Source organism: Adiantum capillus-veneris, chromosome 2 (assembly GCF_014529385.1).
Source record: "Adiantum capillus-veneris isolate H3 chromosome 2, ASM1452938v2, whole genome shotgun sequence".
Classification (NCBI taxonomy): Eukaryota; Viridiplantae; Streptophyta; class Polypodiopsida; order Polypodiales; family Pteridaceae; genus Adiantum; species Adiantum capillus-veneris.
In genome coordinates this window covers 133,091,042-133,111,300 of record NC_140932.1, presented here as the reverse complement: position 1 = coordinate 133,111,300, position 20,259 = coordinate 133,091,042, and the positions used below count along the sequence as shown (strand labels likewise).

The 20,259-nt window shown below is 48.5% G+C and overlaps 1 protein-coding gene across 5 annotated transcripts in view; it reads left to right on the top strand.

Moving 5' to 3' along the window:
- LOC147463660 (lysophospholipid acyltransferase LPEAT1-like) overlaps positions 1 to 19,934 on the top strand; it is an 82,834-nt gene extending 62,900 nt beyond the window's left edge. For all 5 annotated transcript variants that reach the window (XM_086529389.1, XM_086529390.1, XM_086529395.1 and 2 more), the window contains 5 exons: positions 18,541 to 18,609; positions 18,697 to 18,830; positions 19,189 to 19,329; positions 19,420 to 19,483; positions 19,558 to 19,934. In XM_086529389.1, coding sequence (XP_086385515.1) covers positions 18,541 to 18,609; positions 18,697 to 18,830; positions 19,189 to 19,329; positions 19,420 to 19,483; positions 19,558 to 19,586 — 437 coding nt within the window. In that variant the 3' untranslated portion in view covers positions 19,587 to 19,934. The remainder of the gene's footprint in view (positions 1 to 18,540; positions 18,610 to 18,696; positions 18,831 to 19,188; positions 19,330 to 19,419; positions 19,484 to 19,557) is intronic.
- Positions 19,935 to 20,259: the final 325 nt, after the last annotated feature.

Genomic DNA, 20,259 nt, shown 5'->3' with positions numbered 1-20,259 from the left:
AACCACGAACAAAACTTTGGCTCTTTGATATTGTGGTGGCTTCAGCTATGCTTTATGGGGTCCAGATTTGGGGACCATCTGTGGATCAGGATAATTGGAAGTCAATGGAGAGACCTTTGGTATCTATGATTTCCCGAATGATTAGAGCCAAGGCCTCCGTACGACACGCGATTACCCGAGCGGAACTAGCTACCCCTCTATAGAAATTGAAGCTCTTACCTGATCAGTGTCCTTTATACATGGTTTGTGGGATACAAATATTGCCGATATACTAGACTGGCCCTCGAATCCTCTCGACAATTAGCAATGAAAGGGGATACATCATGCTGGTATGCGCAACTGTCCTCGTGGTTTCAGAGACACGGGTTCAGTATGGAAAGATTACCCCCCTTCCAATACTCTCTTGAGGCTCCATCACTGGCAATTACACGAACGGAGATTAATAAAATCATCCGTTAGGATCTTATACAGTTGGATACTAAGAGGACATGGGTAGACCCTACACAAGAATTGGGCACGAAGATGGCCGACTACAAAGAAAACTTCCTATAGCTATCTGAAGATGGATTTGTGATTCGCCCAAGCTACATGGATACCCACCTGTCTCATGGTTTGAGATGTGCTATTGGTCAGATTTGTACATCCTCACACCAGTTGGAAATTGAATTTGGCAGATTTAGGGGAATCCCACCCTAGAGCAGAATTTGCAAGTTATGCAGAATGGAGCCGGAGACAGAATTACACTACATATGCCACTGCACCGTATACTATGAGATACGTGGGCGTTTCCATTGCCTATTTAAAGAAGGCGTTGGACCTCTAGATAGAGTCATGGAATACCAAGATCAAAGATGCTTAGGCTTGTACCTACCGGAACTACATCGGCACAGGGATAATCTAATGAGAAGACAAAGAGCACTACAGCCTCAGAGGCAGATCCCAGATTTCTTCAGATCGAGAGAAGCAGGAGTGGAAGGAGAAGCAAGAGGCCAGAAGCCAACACAAAGGAGTACCCACATTCATACCAAAGGCACCCTCATTGATAGGGCGATTGAGCTTAGGAAATCGAGACGACCACGACCGAGATGCAGAAGCACACTTCACCGGAGGAGACTACAACAAAGGATTAGAAGCATTCTAGCCAGACACCCAGAATGCTCCTAAGAAGTTTATTTAATACTTTGTATTTAGTTTTTCACATTTATTTTCACACTGTTCACACTTAGTACTTTAGTACTAAGGTACCCAGACATTGTAATAGATTCACCACTTTTATATCAGTTTGGTCTCATAGGTCATTCTGGCCTTTTGAAGACGTTAATATAACATTTCATTTCATTTCTCTCTCTCTCTCTCTCTCTCTCTCTCTCTCTCTCTCTCTCTCTCTCTCTCTCTCTCGTCGGATAGATCTTTGAGGTCTCTTGGGATAGTCTCCTACGACGTTAAAATCCTCTTCTTCTTCTTCTTCTTCTTCTCTCTCTCTCTCTCTTAGTTTGAATAGGATGGAGCTAGTAATCTTGATGCACTGCCTCCCATGGTTCACCCCCCTATCACATGACCACATTTTGTTACTTCGTACTTTTGTCCTTTCCCGATAGATGGAGGAGGACATCATGTATATTTGATTTGTCTCATAGGCTGACTTCAACCTCCAATAGATGTAAAAAGATCTTTCTTTGTGTGTGCGCACACGCGCTATGCCATTCGCAGATTTCGCGAGGGAAATGCACAAAACCATGATGGACTGGTGGCTGAGCATCTTCTACATTCCAGAAGTATGATGGGAGAGCTTTGGCTTGTATGTTTAACGCAGGTATATGAACACAAACAATATTGTTCTCATATTCAATCCAAACGACCTTTCCAACTAACTATTGCACTATCATGATTGGTCATACATTGGCCAAGCTATATGCAACCATATTGGAGGACAAGCTAGGCCGTTGGGAAGAGCGACGGTCTTCTAGCATGGGGCAAGCAGAGGGTTTTCCTCTCTTGATGACATTGTTACACTCAGGGAGATTATAGATGAGGGTAGAGCACATAAAAAATGGATATACTGCTGCTTTGTGAACTTCCGCAAAGCCTTCGATACAGTCCCAAGACCTAGGCTAATGCATCAACTACATGACATGGATGTGCCTAGGGAGCTCATATGGGGGATTATGCCACTCAGAGGACAGCGGTGGGCAAAGTGCACACATCAGAGTTTGTCTCTTCTCCGCTATTGTGGTGAAACAGGGATGCCCGCGCTCTACGACACTATTTGGCTTCTACGTTGATGAGATTTCAAATTATATTGCGAGAGGAGCCCCTTTGTAATATTTTTAGCTACGGCGACAGATAATTGAAAATGATTTTTGTGCACACAAAATGAATTTATGAATTTTTCGGTGCAATGTGCCGTCTGAAAATTTATCCGTGTCAAGATAGAATGATAAGTAGAATAGTAGGTGGACGCACTGCAGATTAGTTCAGAGCACATGAATAAGATGGTGTCCCCAGTTTGCTCAAAATAGCTATAATTTAATAGTTTTTGCGGTGGCCGCCCAAGAAGTGACTGGCCGGACACAGTGGAAATACGACCCGGCAGGAGCCGGCAGACTGAGTTGGAAGAGACATGAAATCGGCTGGGTTATTAATGCCCCAGATTGGCCAGAAAACTTGGATTTAACGCCCGTTTTTAAGTAGAAGGTTTAAAACCTTTAAAAAATAAGCGGCGAGGCCAGTTTGACCGCGGCCAGACTCAATAGACCAAAAAAAACCATTCCTAGCGTAAGAAAACTGCAGCAACTAGTGTTTTCTATTTTGCGAGCAGTTTTCTCTCTCTATGGCGCCATCTGACCGAAATCAGCATGCACTAGGATAGAAGAGCTAGCGCTACAACGGATTTGGTAATCATCACTGGACTGGCTCGCTGCTGCTCGCACCTCTCCCCCCTTGCGCCATCGCCCTCCCTCACTCCCTCGCGCTGCTCTCCCACTTGTCCACCTCGCGCTGCCCCCTGCCCCTCGCGCTACCCCTGCTGCTGCCCGCTGCACAGCTCAGCCAGCTCTCCCCCCCCCCCCCCGTGTTGGCCCCCGTTGCTGCCTGCTGCCTAGCCAGCCCGAAGCAGTTCCCGCAGTCAACCACGCCAGCCCGCCCCCTCCCACTGTCCGCCCCCCTCGCTTGCTTTTTACCGTTAGCCTTCTCCCTCTCCATTCTTGCTTGACGGGCGTCGCCAACACCATTGACGTGCTCGGTCCAGCAGGTCTTCCCCCCCCCCTTTTTCGTCGACGATCCTCCGCCTTTTCTTTACCAGTAGCAGACACAGACGGCGGCTCATGCTCCACCGCAGAGGGACTCCAATGAAGCCCCCTCGTCCGACCCCGCTGAGCCCACCATTCGACTTGCTCTCTCGCCGACAGAGCAAGCGAGCCTTGCCGCAGAGGTAGAGCGCTTGCAGGCGACTTCGGTCATCTGCAAGGTTCTCGGCACCCGACCTAGCAGAGGAGAGCTGCGAGACCTTCTCCGGGCTCGCCTTCTCGCAGAGGTGGGCAAGATCCTGGATGTCCAGATTCTCGGAAGGGGGTACTGTTGGGATCCTCGTGAGAGGGAAGTTTTTCGCGGCGCGTCGGCGGTCCCTCCTTGCCCCTAGCGCCCCCATATGGGCTGTCCCTCATGCGGCCCGGCGGTCCACGTTCCCATTCTAGCCTAACACCCGCTAACCTAACTTTCCACCGTGGACGGCACTTGAGGGGGACCGAGGCCCCGTTTGGTGAATTGCCCCTCTCCGCAGCCATGCTCCCCGCGGGCCAACATGACGACCCGTGGACCCGTCGCTCCCGTGGACGCAACACGACTCCGGGAGCCCCGAAAGGCTTTATGCAAGTGAGAGCCCTGCTTGGGCCGTGTCCGGGTCCCGGGGGTCCCGTGGTCCAAAACGGCCCGGGACGAGCCCGCGGGGCCGTTTCGGCATTTTGATCAGTTTTTGGAACCGCGGCTCCTTGACGGGACCGACGGTGATTCCTTCAGAGGGATTTCTACCTCAAGGCCATGGGGCTTGGGTGGTATGCCTGAGCGCCCCGAATTAAAGGACTTATATGAGAGTAGTACTCCACTCTTGGTGAACCGTGCGCATCCTGCCGGGTAGCTAAGAGCGGGCCGGTTGTTCAACCGGAGACGGGGTGGCAATCCTCACGTCCATAAAACCATCTACCCATACTAGGTTGGAGTTAGGTTAAACCAGTCTTCAGAGGCGCCGGAGGGGCCTCCGTCCCTTTTTGTAATCAACTTTTTGAATCAATACAAAGCGCCCGTCACGGGCTTGTTTCTACAAATCTTGTCTCGCGCGTCCCTTTGAAATACTTGCTCAATTTGTTGTGAAGACGGCTAACTTGTGTTCAGGTGAAGGATCGGCGAACGCGCGCGGCCCCTAAGTCCCATTTACGGGCCGCTCTCCAGGGTCCCGTAACAGGTACTACCAGATCGATTTCGAGACTTCCGAGATGGCCTCCAAGGTCATAGCTATGAGTCCACTAGCCATCCGAGCATCACGCGCCCACTTTCGACAGTGGCGACATGGTTTTGACCCGACTTCGGATGTGCTAGTAGAGGAGGCAGACATCCCCATCTCAGTCTGCTTTCCGGGTTTACGGAGGGAGTACCTTCCACTTCTCTCTAGGATTGGTTCCGCCATCGGGACAGTCCTGGAGACACCTCGTACGGCAGCATCAGTAGTTGCCAAGGCGGCTGGCATCTCTTCAGTTCGAGTTTTGGTCAGCGATACCCACACGCTCCCGAAGGTCATCCTTCTACCTCGGGTGAGTGGGGGTTGGTTTAGACAGAGTGTGGAGTACTCGGGTCTCCCGAACCAGTGCTTCATTTGCAGACAGATGGGCCACCTAGCGAAGGCCTGTCCATGGAGGAGACCACGACCTACACCTCAGCCTCAGCCCCAGCCTGCCAAGGCTGGGCCGCAGCCACAGCCACAGCCAGCGGCACAGCGCACAGATTCAGAGCCACCCTCCGAGCCTGGGGCTCCAGCGGAGGACGGGTGGCAGCAGGCCCGTGGCCGTCGACGCCAGGGGCCACAGCGACAGCCTGGCACTCAGAGTGGCCCTCAGGTGCCTACTCAGCAGCAGTGGGTTCCCACAGGGAACTGCTTTGGTCCTCTTGAGCAGGAGGAGCCCCCTACACCAGCATCCACCTCCGCTTCACCCTCGCCAGCCGTCCCCCCTTCAGAGTTCCCCTCCCCCCCCCCCCCCCCCCCCCCCCCCCGCCTTTTGCTCCCGTCCACTCCCCACCTCGCCCCCCTGCCTCTGTCGCCCCACCCCGCTTCTCTTCTCCTCCGCCCCCCCCAGCTCCTTCTCCCCCTCCTCCTACTTCAGTACCACAGTCGACTCAGGAGACTGGTCCCTCGCCGGCGGCTAGGAGATCTCTTGGCAGCGCTTTTGCCATGAGTCGCCTAGCGAGACAGGGTCAGCCTTTCTTGCGGCCCCCTCTGCAGATTCAGACATCTTCCCTTGCAGCTATCCCTCGGGGTCTGACGAGCATTGACCTCCGACGCCGCTGGGATTTCTTCGATTACGGGTTCACTCGCTTTCTCGGCGATTCCGCAGCAGACCACGAGGCAGCCTGCTTCAGGGTCCATGCTTTGTTCCTCGCCGCTAGGGGGACAGAGGCCTTGGACTCAACAGTTGGTTTCTCTTTCCCCCTCTGTGGTAGGACCGAGACAGAGTGGTCCCTCGACTCAGTGGTGGGTTGGTTGCATACACAGGTTCTCGAGTTCTCTCACCACATGGGAGAACTTGGAGTTACAGATTTGCTGCAGACTTTGTGGCCACTGGCCAAGTTTGCGGTGACACCCCCAAATTCAACAGGATGTAGGCACATTGTGGTGTACTTTTTTGCTGATACGCAGTGTTTGCCTTGCTATGTATACATTCATGAGGACTCCTAGACAGAGGAGGTTGCTTTACGCACGGCTCGCTCTGCTTGGGCTTTGGCCAGGCACTCACTGCAGTCTCGCCTATCTAGAGGACGCTCGGATGCGGATTACTCCCCATCCAAGCCAGCCTCGAAGATAGCCCGTCTTGCTGTTGCGGCAGCATCTGTTCTCTCTCGTTCCCCATGAGGATCGTCTCGTGGAACGTGCAGGGACTAGGTGGGCCCCAGTTTCAGCGACAGCGGGGCCGATTGCGTCAGGAGCTTCAGCGTTGCCTTGTGGGAGGAGAGATTGCTCTCCTTATGCTTCAAGAGCACCATTTGTCTGAGAGCCGCATTCGACGATGTGGTCAGATTTTGCGTGGACGTTATGATACCTTTTGGTCAGCTGCTTTTGGACCTGGAGGCATCCAGGGAGGGGTATGTATGACTATTGCGGATTCATTGCAGCAGGCCATTGTGGGCAGAGGGATTATTGTGCCAGGCAGGGCTCAGTGGATCTCTATGCAGGTTCAGGGTGGCCTTGTGGGCTTCCTGAACATCTATGCACCCAATGTAACGAGTGCTCGTGCAGAGTTTTGGTCACAGATTGTTGAGTCCTTACCACAGGTTGACCATTGGTGTGTAGGAGGGGACTTCAACATGTTGGAGGACCCTTCTGACAGGATCGGAGGCAGCCATGCTATTGTGCATGGAGTCGAGTTAGCAGCTTAGGAGAGGTTGTGTATGACTTTGAGGGTCTCGGATACATGGCAGCATTCTGGCTTTGTGAGGCCTCCAGAGAGTCTTGCCTTCTCTAGATCGGACCGCAGAGTGGGAGGAGTGAATCTATCGCGGATAGATCGCTTCTACACTAGTGACCACTTCAATGACCCTGGGGGATCCGTGGGCATCCTGGCAGGGACTTCCTTCTCGGACCATGCACCAGTGATCCTCACAGTGGCAGACAGGCAGAGGAGTGGGAGCACGATGCTTCGCATCCCAGAGCGGGTCTTGTTGGACTCAGCACTCAGAGAGAGGGTAGAGGCTCTCTGGACAGAGGGCATGGACTGCCAGGCTCTACCTGCAGACAAAGTGGCCTTAGGCCTAGCTCAGCTTAGCCACTTTTTTCTCAAGGAGTCTCTGGCTCGACGGGCTGCAGCGAGAGAGGAGGAGCAGCGTCTTAGACGAGGCATTGCTTCACTACAGAGGATGCAGGAGCAGCATCCAGACAGTCCATGGTTGGAGGAGCAGTTACAGCAGGCTCGACAGGAGCTTGCTTGCACAGAGGAGAGGCGTCATGAGTTTGCCTTTCACCGACAGGCATCTCAATGGACTCAGGTGGGTGACAGAGTTACAGGTGCCTTTTTTGAGACAGTGGGACCTCGGCACTCCCATGCCAAGGTCAATCAGTTGAGGAGACCCGATGGGTCAGTTGCTTGTGAGCCCGAGGATATGCGTACAATTGCTACTGACTTTTACCGTGAGTTACTGTCGGCTGAGCCCAAGTCAGAGCGACAGGATGCATGCAGGGAGCAGGTTTGGGCACAGATGCCTTGTCTTGTTACTGAGGAGATGCGCCAGAGGCTAGAGATGCCTCTTCAGCTTGAGGAGCTGCACACGGCTCTTAGGGCCCTTCCTCATGGTAGCTGTCCCGGTGAGGATGGGCTGACTCCCAGCTTCTTCTTGGAGTACAGGGACTTGCTTGGCCCAGATCTTTGTAGTGCCTTTCAGTACATTCTGCACACAGGAGTGATGCCGGATAGCATGAGTGAGGGCCTGATTTACCTTATTCCAAAGGAGGGTGGCTCCTTGGATGAGATTCGACAGTGGCGCCCCATCACCATCCTCAACTCAGCCTACAAAATTCTTGCCAAGGCTCTGAGTTTGAGGATTCAGTCACTTTTGGAGAGCCTTATACATGGGACTCAGACAGGTTTTGTCAAGGAACGCAGTATCCTTGACAACATCTTCACTTTTTGGGAGGCTTCTGCCCTTGCACGGCTCCGTGGGGAGGACCTTGTGATTCTTCTTCTCGATTTTGAGAAGGCGTACGACAGAGTTGACTGGGACTTTCTAGAGGGCACGCTACGCAGGATGGGCTTCTCAAATGCTTGGATCAGAGGGGTGTCAGCTTTGTACAGAAAGGCTCACAATCAGGTGCTTTTGGCAGGAGGTAGAGGTGATCGCTTCATGCTCACACGATCGGTCAGACAGGGTTGTCCTCTTGCCCCTTTTCTCTTTCTATTCTATGCGGAGGCGATAAGCAGATTTTTGGTGTCAGAGCAGGATGGTCTGAGAGGCTTAGCACTCCCTATACGGGGAGATGAGCTTCTGGACGCTGAGTTTGCTGACGACTCAGCCTTGTACTTAGAGGGCCAAGAGGCCAATCTACACAGATGTGAGCAGGCTTTGGAGACCTTCTGCTGGGCATCGGGCGCATTGATCAACTGGAGGAAGACAGTGGCTTTCTCGGTTGACAGTGCTCCTGTGCCAGATTGGATGCCAGGAGAGGGTTTCAGGGAGGGCTTAGCACTCCCTATACGGGGAGATGAGCTTCTGGACACTGAGTTTGCCGACGACTCAGCCTTGTACTTATGAGGGCCAGGAGGCCAATCTACACAGATGTGAGCAGACTTTGGAGACCTTCTGCTGTGCATCGGGCGCATTGATCAACTGGAGGAAGACAGTGGCTTTCTCGGTTGGCAGTGCTCTTGTGCCAGATTGGATGCCAAGAGAGGGTTTCAGGTGGATTCCTCCAGGGACTGCAGTTCGGTACTTGGGTTGTCAGGCTGGTTTGGACTTGTCCCCCGAGCAGCAGATTGCTCCTCTTCTCCTGTCCATCAGGAGAAAGCTGTTACATTGGAGCTCAGCACAACTTTCGCTGGCTGGTAGAGTAGTAGTTGCCAACCAGGTGTTGTTGGAAACTATGTCGTACATCACTTCTTACTGGATCTTCTCGAGTTCTTGTATCAGCCAGGTAGAGAGGCTGATCACGAACTTCCTTTGGTCAGGTCGCGATACTCAGATTGCCCGAGCCAAGGTGGCTTGGTCGGTCATCACACTTCCTTGTTCTCAGGGAGGGCTTGGGATCATTGATCCTGTACAGCAGAGCAGAGCCCTTCTTGGGAAGTTTGTCGTCAGAGGACTTCTTCCAGGCGAGGAGCCCTGGAAGGAATTCTTGTTGCACAGGCTTCGTGCCAGGGTGCCTCAGTCAGGAGGCCCTTGGCAACCTTCGACCAGATGGATCTTTACAGAGTTACGCCGAGTTGGTTTGAGCAGGAGACTGGAGGACAGATTCGCTGTGAGTTTGCTTCGATCTTGGGAGCTCTTACGGCGTGGCCTAGAGCAGAGACAGCCGACGTGCACGGAGGAGCGCCTACGGCAGCCCCTCGTCTGGAACCCCATGGTTAGCACTCAGAGAGGCCACTTGGTTGGGAGTCGGCCTCATGTTTCTTGGGGTCCCATGGTGGCAGGTCCAGCGCGTTCTCTAGGTGACTGGCTAGAGTTCACACGTTTGTAAGAGGAGGTACAGGTTGTCCAGCTACAGGGCATGAGAGGGGTGCAGAGCATGTGTCAGGACATCTCAGAGTCAGTTCCAGCTGAGTGGCTCACGCCTCTCGAGCCAGTAGCACCCCGGTGGATGGGAGCCTTCACACGACTGGAGGTTCTCATTTCAGTCAGGGCTTGCTCAGAGACTGTCCCAGCCTTGTTCTTCGAGCTTCAGGGTGGGGGACGATTACAACGAGTTGCAGTAGAGGCCCCGCAAGTAGCAGAGTGCTGTTTCCAGAGGATCTGAGTTGTGGGCATCTGTGGGAGGACTTGCGTCATAGACCCTGACCCAGCAGCTCTTGAGACTGGACACTGGAGGCTATGGGCTTGGGAGTGTTGTCCACTGGCACAAGTACAGTGGGATCCTGGTGAGTGGCTATGGAGGGACCCCTTCTCTTCTGCAGACCGCCCAGGAGTCCCCTTCTTTCAGTACACTGTTCGGCTTGGACGTCATATACTTGCAGCACAGAGAGAGGCCCGCCCCGCTGTAGCACGTCATTGGCAGGAGGAGGGCCTCATAGTCGAGTTCTTGGCAGCTTTTTGGCAAAGGCTGTGGGACTCCAGACAGCCGAGGCGCGTCACTTTGTTCCAGTGGCTGGTTGCACACAGAGCCACAGCAGTAGGGAGCTGGCTTGTGCATAGTGGTCTCTCGGCCGCATGTGCAGCCTGTGACCAGTTGGTGGAGAGTCAGTGTCACTGTCTGTGGGACTGTCCCTCGGCCCAACAGGTGTGGCTACGTGTTCTTCCGCTGATGCCTGCCCTCTCCACGGCTCGACAATACACTTGGGGGGCAGCGGCTTGGTCCACCCTCACGGGCCCAGCACTTCAGTTTGAGCTATCTTCCACCAACAGGATGATAGTGATCCAGGGGGGGCGACCTACACTCCAGCCTGCTACAGAGCTTACTCCACAAGAGTGGTGCAGTGAGAGAGAGGAGTGTTGGGAGCTCATCAGCGGCCTAGCTCTCTGGTTCATCTGGCGGGCCCGCTGTTTCCGCATCTTTGAGGCTCGTCCTGTGCCACCAACAGAGACTGTTCGTGACTTTTGGCTAGAGCTGATCCATACTCTCAGAGGACAGCTTGAGGGACTACAGGGCAGCTCCGACCGCATGCGAGAGCGCCGCGAGGCTTTTCTTTGACTCTGGCGCCCTGGGCCTTTCTACACCATAGTCGAGGGGGTGCTCAAATGGCACTACTGTCCACCTATGTGGCTCTTCCCTCCTCCCATCTCTTGATTTAGCCTCATTGTATATATGCTGTTTTTCATTGGGAGAGTCTCCCCATCATGCTTGTTGTAGCCCTCTCTCGCAGAGGTGGATGTAGCCCTATGGGCAGTTTTCATTAACTAATAGAAGGATCTATTTCTCGGAAAAAAAAAAAAAGAGCTAGCGCTACGTCTTGGTAGCATTATGCAGCAGTTTCCATTCACCCAGAGAGCCTCATCTCTCAACTCTCAGCTCAGCCAATTCTCTCTCTCCTCCCGATTCTCTTGCTCTGGTGTTTGTGAAGGCCGTGCAAAGGTTGTGAAGCGCGCGGTGGAGGTAGAGTGTAGCCATAGGAGCTTGTGTGCGTCCCTACGGGGAATAGTCGCACCTAGACAATTGCAGTACCGGCTGGCCATGAAAATTTCAGCATTCTGATGCGTTCCAGAAGTAGATTTCAGCCAAGGAGAACTCGTGTGGGCATCCCCTACGTGAGTAGATATCAGTAGAAGCTTCTCCCATGTTGAAAATACCAGTAATAAGCAGTCGGCAGAGAATTCTGGTGGACAAGGATTTCAGATCCATCTCCAAGAAGCGGACCCGACACCACAAGAAGAAGAAGAAGACGTTCTAAGCTGGAGATAAAGATGTTAAATTCGAAAGTTAAAATGGAAAGAGGGTTGATACGAACCATAAGAAGAAGAAAAAAACGTTCAAAGCTGGAGATAAAGATGTTAAATTCGAATGTTATAATGGAAAGAGGGTTGATACGAAGGCTCTCGCTTTTATTGGACAATTCGAGGTGGCCTTTGCAAAAGGTAACTTCTTAGAGCGTTCAAAACTACGCCATGCTAGCACGTATCTGAAAGATACGGCTAGCAACTAGTGGCTTACTACAATTCTAGAAAAACGCAAACCGAAAGGCTAGGAGTTCAAAAAGGAGTTCTACGCTAAGTTCCTTCCCCCCGACTTTGCAGACGACGTGAAGAAAGAATGGGATTGGCTCTCCCAAAGAGAGAATGAAGTTGTGTCCGACTACGTCGACTACGTCGACAAATTCTGGGAAGTCAAGCACATAGCTTTGATATCATGTCAAAGTCGACGATGCGGAAGCGTAGAGACCAAGGGGAGAAAGCACGAGAGAAAGAGAGAGAGTCTCCTGAACCAATCAATTTGGCAATGAATAACCGATACAATACAATGGGGACTGAGGATTGCTTATATACCAACCTCAGTAAATTGCCCTACCCAGACTTTGACAAATAAGTAAAATAAATATCTAAAATCCAAACTAAATAATGGGATCACTTTGGGCAGTTCACTTGGAATGCCAAAACTTTGAAGTAGATGAAACTGATAAATACTTCTCCCAGAACAGATCATACACCAAAAGATCTCATTGTAAGTACTTAGTAAAGTTCAAGAATTACTCCCCTCTAGATGCTCAATGGATGACTGAATGAGAATCGTAAGATTTTACAGATATCTTGCACGAGTATCATGAAACCTTACAGTTGAGGACACCTGTTTAGAAGCCAGAGGGATGTAATATTTTTAGCTACGACACAGATAAATGAAAATGATTTTTGTGCACACAGAATGAATTCATGAATTTATTGGTACCAATTATGAACGGCTAAATTTTTTTGGTGCATGTGCCATCTGGAAATTTATCCGTGTCCGGATAGAATGATAAGTAGAAGAGTAGCCGAACGCAGTGCATAATAGAACAAGCACAGGAATAAGATGGTGTCCCCAGTTCGCTCAAAAAAGCTATAATTTAATAGTTTTTGCGAAAGAAATGGCCGGCCGAACATAGTGGAAATACGACCTGGCGGGAGGCGACAGACCGAGTTGGATGAGACATGAAATCGGCTGGGTCATTAATACCCCAAATTGGGGGAAAAACTGGGATTTAACACCCATTTTTAAGTCAAAGATTTAAAACCTTTAAAAATTAGCGGCCGAGCTAGTTTGAATCGGCTAGACTTAATAAACTTAAAAAGAAAAACCCATTCCTAGCGTAAGAAAACTGCAACAACTAGTGTTTTCTATTTTGCGAGCAATTCTCTCTCTCTCTCTCTCTCTCTCTCTCTCTCTCTCTCTCTCTCTCTCTCTCTCTCTCTCTATGGCGCCATTCTGCAGAAATCAATATGCGCGAGGATATAAAAGAGCTAGCGCTACCTCTTGGCAGCAACAGTTTCCATTCAGCCAATTCTGTCTCCTCACGATTCTGTTGCTCTAATGTTGGTGAAGGCTGTGTAGAGGCTGTGTTGCTAAATGGACTATTTTCTTATTTTCTCGAGTAATTTCTTTTTATTGCAATTAGGGTATTTAAATATGTGCACTTGAATCGAAAGGTTAGGAACTGTAGATCTACTGGAGTTATTAAAATCCATCAGGAACGGAAAACTCTGGTGCGTCATATGATGGGGTGACATTACCATTAGTTCGGTAGGAGAGACTCGGAAACGAATATTCCTGATCTGTCACGTGATGGGGTGACACGAGCATCGGAAAAGGAATATTTCGTTGGTTTGGCAGGAAACCCGAACTGGAAAGAGGAATCCGCGTAAAGACGCAAGCACAAGAATAAAGATGGGTTCTGAGAAGCTTTTCTTAAAAAGCGAAATATTTTAACGTGTTTTCCGCGAAGAGTAGACGCTTTCCCGCGAGTAATCTATGTCTGAATTCCATTTGTGCATGTGGTTGCATCCAAGACGCCTGGGAAGTGTTGTGAAAGCATTGTTTTTAACTTATAAGGTTTTATTGAGTTTTGGGCAGATTAGACCAATTTTAAAATATGTCGGCTGCGTACTTAATAAGTAGGCAGCCACCTGGAAAATAAAGCAGCAAAACCAGCCAGCGTTTTCTCTCTCCCTTTTTTTTGGCAAAAGAGCCAAAATAAAATAAAAATAAAAAAAATATGCCGCGATCTCTAGGCGGGCAGCCTGCGATCAGCTATTCCTGTCGTGGCCAGGGGGCTATAAAAGCATCACATGCCTCACTCAGAGGGAAGAGTTGCCAGCACCAACAATAGGAGACTTTGCCGCCGGAAGACACAAGAGATCGCGAGACTACGAAGCACGGAAATCGCTTTTCCCGTGCAAGAGCGACAGGTATCTATTATGAATTCGCCATACGAGTTTTTGTCGCCATACGAGTTTTTGTTCCATGTTTGTGTGTATTTGCAGGTACTTCATCGCGAAGGAGAAAACGGGAAGGCTTTTGGCTTACGCTTGGAAATTTCGGGAACGGGATTAGGAAATTGTCTACGGAGTCTCGACTTTGAGTACAGACGAAAAAAGGATTGAGAGCTCGTCTCTCTGATTTCCCTCACGGGAAGGAATGACCATCGAGTTTGAGAATTAGAACGGAGGGGTTTTCTCCGGTTCTTGTGCTTGTAAAAAAAGATTCTCCCTAATAAAGGATTCTCTTGGGGGGGGGGGGGGGGGGGGGGGGGCGGGGGGGACTAGCCCATATTTTGGTCCCAAATACTGTGTCGAACTTCTCCCTCAACTCTGTTTAGTTGAAAGATTATTCATTTTCATCTTGTTGATTACTCGTGTGCGCTCCCGTTTGTGAGAGTGGTATCAGAGCTCGGATTCCTCTCTTTCTTTGCAAAGGAGGACGATTCCGTTAAGGAACGGGAAGAACCATGACAAGCCACGGAAGAACCGCTGAAGACGAACTTCAGCAAGTGTGAGCCCAACGCGCGGAATTGCAACAACTTATTTCGTTGCCGGCTGTCCAAAAGGCTTTAGACGGAATCAAGAAGCCGCAAGAAACGGATGCCGATGGGCGGCAAGAAAATCCTGCTAATGGAAGTAACCTGTAGGGGGATGGTGCGGAAAGAGGTGCCGAAATGCACAAGAGATCTCCGGATCAAGACAAACGGCCTTCCAAGAGCAAGGGCGAGGAAAAAGAACTTTCTCTGCTTAACGAAAGCAAGGATGTCTCTATCTCTTCTCCATCATACTCTCCTGATTAAACTACTACATTTACTTCTCATACAGTATCTAAATCTTCTCCCAAGAAGAAAACTCCTACTACTACTAAAGAGAAGCCCCAGTTCAAGGGGGATAACCGCAGACATCACCGCAAGATGCGGATTTTCAAATCCAGTGACAAGGATGTGAAATTTGATAACTACACAGGACGGAGAGATATCTCCAAGGCACTGTCTTTCATTAGGTAGTTTGAAGTTTCTTTTGCCAACGGAAACTTCACTAAAAAAATCCAAGTTGCGTCGTGTTGGGATTAATCTCAAGGAGACTGCAAGCAATCAGTGGCTAGCCAAAATTCTGGAAGGTACTCAAGCCAAAACCTGGGATCGATTCAAAGCTGAATTCTATGAACAATTTCTTCCACCTGATTTCGAGAAGGACATTCGGAAGGAATGGGATTGGCTCGCCCAGAAGGAACAAGAGAAAGTCACGGCTTATGTTGACAAGTTTTGGTCGGTTCTTCTGAAAGTTACGCCTTTTATGAAGATTTCTGACAAGGAAAAGATGCGAAAGTTTGAAGCAGGTCTTCAACCACCGCTTTGGAAGAGCATGAAAGTGTACCCACACGACACCCTTCAGCGGATGATGGAGTCGGCAATCGTTACCGAGGATTTACATTCCACTAGTACCCCGAGACAGATGGAACATAGCACATACCGTGCAAGGCAAAGAGCGGTTTATGATGACCATGGCAACCAAGGCAAAAAGCGTTCCCCAGTGGACCCGGATCAACCTAAGAAGCCAGAGGGTACCAGAAACCGGAAAACGGCTAAATTATCTCCCGGAAAACGGCTAAAGTATCTCAAGCTGAACCAAGTATAGACCTTCAAAGAACAAGGAAGGTGCTTCTACTGTGGTGAGAAAGGGCATATGAAGCCCGTTGCTGCCTTGTTCGGCAGCAACGGCAGGAACAAGCATCTTCGAAGAAGGAACAATCGAAGAAGGAATCCACTCCATCGAGCTTCAATTCCATTCCTGATGTGCAAGGGAACACTGAAACCGAGAAAGGGAAGCGCCAGCTCCTCAAAGGCTGGGAATCTGTGAATAACCAACGGGTGTTGATCCTCTACGACCTTGGATCGACGGACAACTTCATCTCAATGGAAACTGCAGAACGCTTGGGCCTTACACCGGCTCAGCTTGGAACTCCGGTCACTTCCGAATCGACATTCAAGGGGTTGACCACCAATGCAACTCCCGTGCAAGGACAACTCAATCTTCGGATTGGTGTATACAAGGACCACGAATACTTTTTGATGGCACCCATCGAGGGATGTGATATCATCTTGGGCATGCCATGGCATTACCATATGCAACCGGTCCTAGATTATGTAGAAAAGACCCTCGTTTCTGAGCATGAGGGCAAGAAAATTAAAATTTTTGATGATGCAGGGGATTGGCTATTCCCTATTGTAAGCTATATCTCCATTAAGAAGGAAATAAAGAAGTGCGTTTTTGCTTACTTGATTTTCGCACGTAAAAGAGATAAAATTAATGAGGGTTCGCTCTCTAGTTTGGAAATTAAACGTTTTCAATTTCTTGAAAAGTATAAAGATTGTTTCCCAAATACTCTACCAGACAAGCTACCTCCGGAACGTCTAGAAGATCATCGCATTGATCTTGTACCAGGTAGCTCTCCCCCAAACCTACCCCCTTATCGGTTTAATCTTGCTCAAAAAGAGGAAATTTTGAAGCAAGTCAACGAGCTTCTGGAAAAAGGTCTAGTACGACCAAGTAAGAAAGACGGCACGTTTCGAATGTGCATAGATTATCGATCTCTAAACAAGATCACTATCAAGAATTGCTTTCCGATACCTTGGATTGATGATATTCTCGATAAGTTGCAGGGAGCAAGCATCTTTAGTCGCATTGATTTGTTTCTATGGTGTGTGTGTGTGTGCACGCGCGCTCTTCCTTGAAGTGCTAAAAGTGTGTCCCAATCTCCTCTTTTCAGTTAGCACGTGATGCCCTTCCAGTTATAGCACAACAACCATGGACAATGATCTTGCTAAACAACTAGTTTGTGTTTAGTCAATCCATCGAAAGGTTTGTTCAAAAGAAACCAGCTTCTCCAACTACTCTTCTACCAATCCTAGAAAGTTCAATAAATTGAGTTTTTTTTACAAGAGTACATATTTTTACGTACATTAAAATATTTTCTGTACAAAACAACGTACAGTACGTACATATCCACACGTATAGTACGTTCGGAACCACCTTATTCCCCTTTCTCCCTCCCGCTTCTAGTGAGACTTCCTCTACTTAAAAGTTTAGAAGGTGAAATTATTGTAGGCCTACCCCTAACTTATTCACTTATCTAGTTCGTTGAAAACCCCCTCTCCCATGCACTTATAAGGTACGGTAAGTGGCCAATTCCCCGGGAGTCCCTCTTACACGCACAATATTCTGATCGAAGCCATGATGCATCACTACTTTCTTCTCCGCAATCCGTTGCATCGAAGGTAGACTGTGAACTGAATGTGGATGGTATATTTTAGTCGTCTGCTATTAGAGTGGACGAGGATCAGTGGACCAAAGAGGTGGGCCAAGGTGAGCTAGACCTAGGCTGGACTACCTTTCTGTGGGAGCAGCCTTCTTGCTCTCAATAAAATAGCTCAACAACGCTCTCAAAAAATCTTTTCCCCCTTTTGATCCAAATACCGGCTTCTCTGGAAAATGGCCGGTCTAAGCATTTTTCAACCACTTCATAAAGCAACAACTCAAAGTTCCGGCTTACTCAGAGTATATGTAATCTAGTGGTTGTCTTTCACAATGTATAATCGTCATCGAGTCTGGCACAAAATGTTTGAAGATGTGTTTTGTTTAAGAGTATAACAGATATTTGTTTATCATAGCAACTAGGCATGGCACGACAAGTCAATTGCGATGAAGCATAAAATGCGCATAACAAGTATCATAAATGGATTATGGAGCTTACCTACTGCTGGAGTAAGATATGTGGCTTTATTTATACATATTTTGAAAGGAAGGGTTATGTTTGGGAACTTTTGAAGTAAAAAACTCAACTGTAATGCTACATCTTTGTAAGAGGCCTCGAGGAAAAAAAACAGGGGAAAGAGCGATAGAGAAGGAGCTGCGTTGGTTGTTGCAGCTTCCACAGCTCCATTGATTGCTGTCAGAGGTGGATGGAGGCCCTTTCTAGTCTTTGAGATAGTGTTTTCTTGGAGGCACTCTTCTCTCCTGGCGAAGATCATCAGCACAAGCTGGTGGCTTCGGTGTGGATTGTTGATCAGCCTTTGTACTGTCGTGGTGATGCAGCCACTGATCACTCTTGGAAGTTTACAAGTGGATGTTTTCAAAGGGTGCTACATCGCATGTGGCTGCAAATAGTCTCAGGCAGATTGATGTGGTGCTGCCGTCAAATCCTCTCCTCAGCTTCCCATTTCAGTCCTGTGTACATGTATTTCTACAGCTTTCACTGATCCATTGGTTTTTCCCCGGAACTTTTGTCCCTTACCCCTAACTTGAGGGGTTTTTCACCTTTGGTTGTATCTTGATATTTTAGCTTCAGCTTCATTACAAAATTGGCAATTTTCCTTTTATCTGATAAAGGGTACACAACGGGTACAAGCTCACATTTTTGCCAAAGAAAAAAAAAGAGAGAAGAGGGAGAGTTCCTCCAACGAGATTCATTATTTTTGGAGTGCTACGTAACATACATTATTGCAACGTTGTTTGGTGTACCTTAACAAAAACACCCATAGATTGGCTGCTCCAAGGGGTCGTGTCTAGTTTGTATTTCAAACTTTGTAAGGTAGCATATTGAAGTATATCTGCACTTGAAGATAATTTTCTTCACATTTATGTCATAGAGATCCATGGACCTGATTGTCAACTAGTGTTGTTGAGCTTCAGGAATCATCAGACAAAGGATGCAAGCAGCTGCTGAGGACCCAAATGCACCTTTGATGATGCTTTTCCCTGGTCAGAGCCTGCTTATGCTATGCCTTTGTCTTTGCTTTGCGGTTTTCTTCTTTGCATGATCATTGACTGACTTGTTGTGCCCTACAGAAGGAACAACTACAAATGGCTTCTATATACTTCCCTTCAAGACCGGAGCATTTCTTGCGGGGACTCCTGTCCGACCAGTCATTTTGAAATATTCATATAAACGATTCAGTCCAGCTTGGGATTCAATATCTGGGGCAAGCTTTTCAACTTGGAGTTTTGTAGTTATCGACTTTTTGCATTGCTGCATCTGAACGTTCGCATGCCCTGTTTGTATCCTCGATTACATAAATGTTTCTATCATATGCATTTCTTGATTGGTTCGTTTGCCCAGATTTTTTTTTCGTGGCTGGGTTTGCGAGTTCATTTCGGTGTCTAAGAGTTTGTCAATCTCTTCCTTTACCTTCTTGGCAAGAGTGTCATCGTATGTGTATGGCCTTGCTTTCTAGGCTGAAATGCTGCTAGAGGTTTAAGGCAAACAGCCAATGTCTTAGGATGAACGAGATAAAAGATGGATGTCTAGCTGAAGCTTGGTTCTTTTCTATTTAATTGTAGGTTCGGCATTTTATTCTTCTGTTATGTCAATTTATTAATTTCCTGGAAGTGATTTGGCTTCCTGTGTATATCCCATCTGAGAAGGAGAAGTCTGATCCAAGACTGTATGCCAGCAATGTCTGGTCATTGATGGCGTTGGAGGTAAGCTATTTTGAGCTTCTGTTCGAGATGGTCCGAGTGGCTGATGATGGTTGTCTCATGAAGTCTTCATTTTCTTTGCTTGCTCTGCAGGGTGGTCTTTTGAAATCTGATATCGGTTTGAAGGAAAAGAGGATTTATCATTCCTTCCTCAATGGTATGTCCATGTACCAAATCTATAGAAGATTATTGAAAACAACTTTCAGAGTTCGTTTTTCCTTTGTATTGCAGAGTATCTGGCATTAAAGGGTGCTGCGTGAGAGAGAAACAAGGTTGCTTGCTATATGAATCGGGCTTCTTTTGAAGCTCCCTCTCCTTATATTTGACTAGCTTATTAGTAGAAGAAAATTGCTGGTGTGCATGTATGGCTGTTTAGCATGTTCACAGACATAGAAATGGCCCTTTCTTATGTGGATTTTGTCAGCTGTATAGTCATTAAAGGGGCTTTTAATGTGGTAAGTGGCCCATCAGCCATCTATGTACCTCTGTGGAACTTTTCTGTAGAGCTCCTCCTTCATTTGCCCATCTACATAATAAGTTACTTCAAGGATGACAGACATTATTCTGCATACAGACTCTTATGGTTTTCAATGGAAGGTGTTTTTATGTCCCTATCATCTCACCTTTCATAGCTTTTTCCCTAGATGTTTGGGTCAATAAAAATTGTTAGTCTGTAGAGAACCATTTCGCCTCTTTGCACACAGGAGACTGGGTGTGGTTACGGGTAGTAGATCTCTAGTTTTTCTTGATTAAGGTATTGGAACACGACAACGGTGGTTCCAGTGTTTCTCATTTTTGATGGGTTGAACTGCATGTGAAACAGTTCATTCATTTATTGCTGCTTCTGGTTATACTCTGATGGACGCTAAATAATATGGAGAGCTGTTCTCATGTTTATAGGTGCATTTGGAAGGCTCCTTCCATGCACATCTT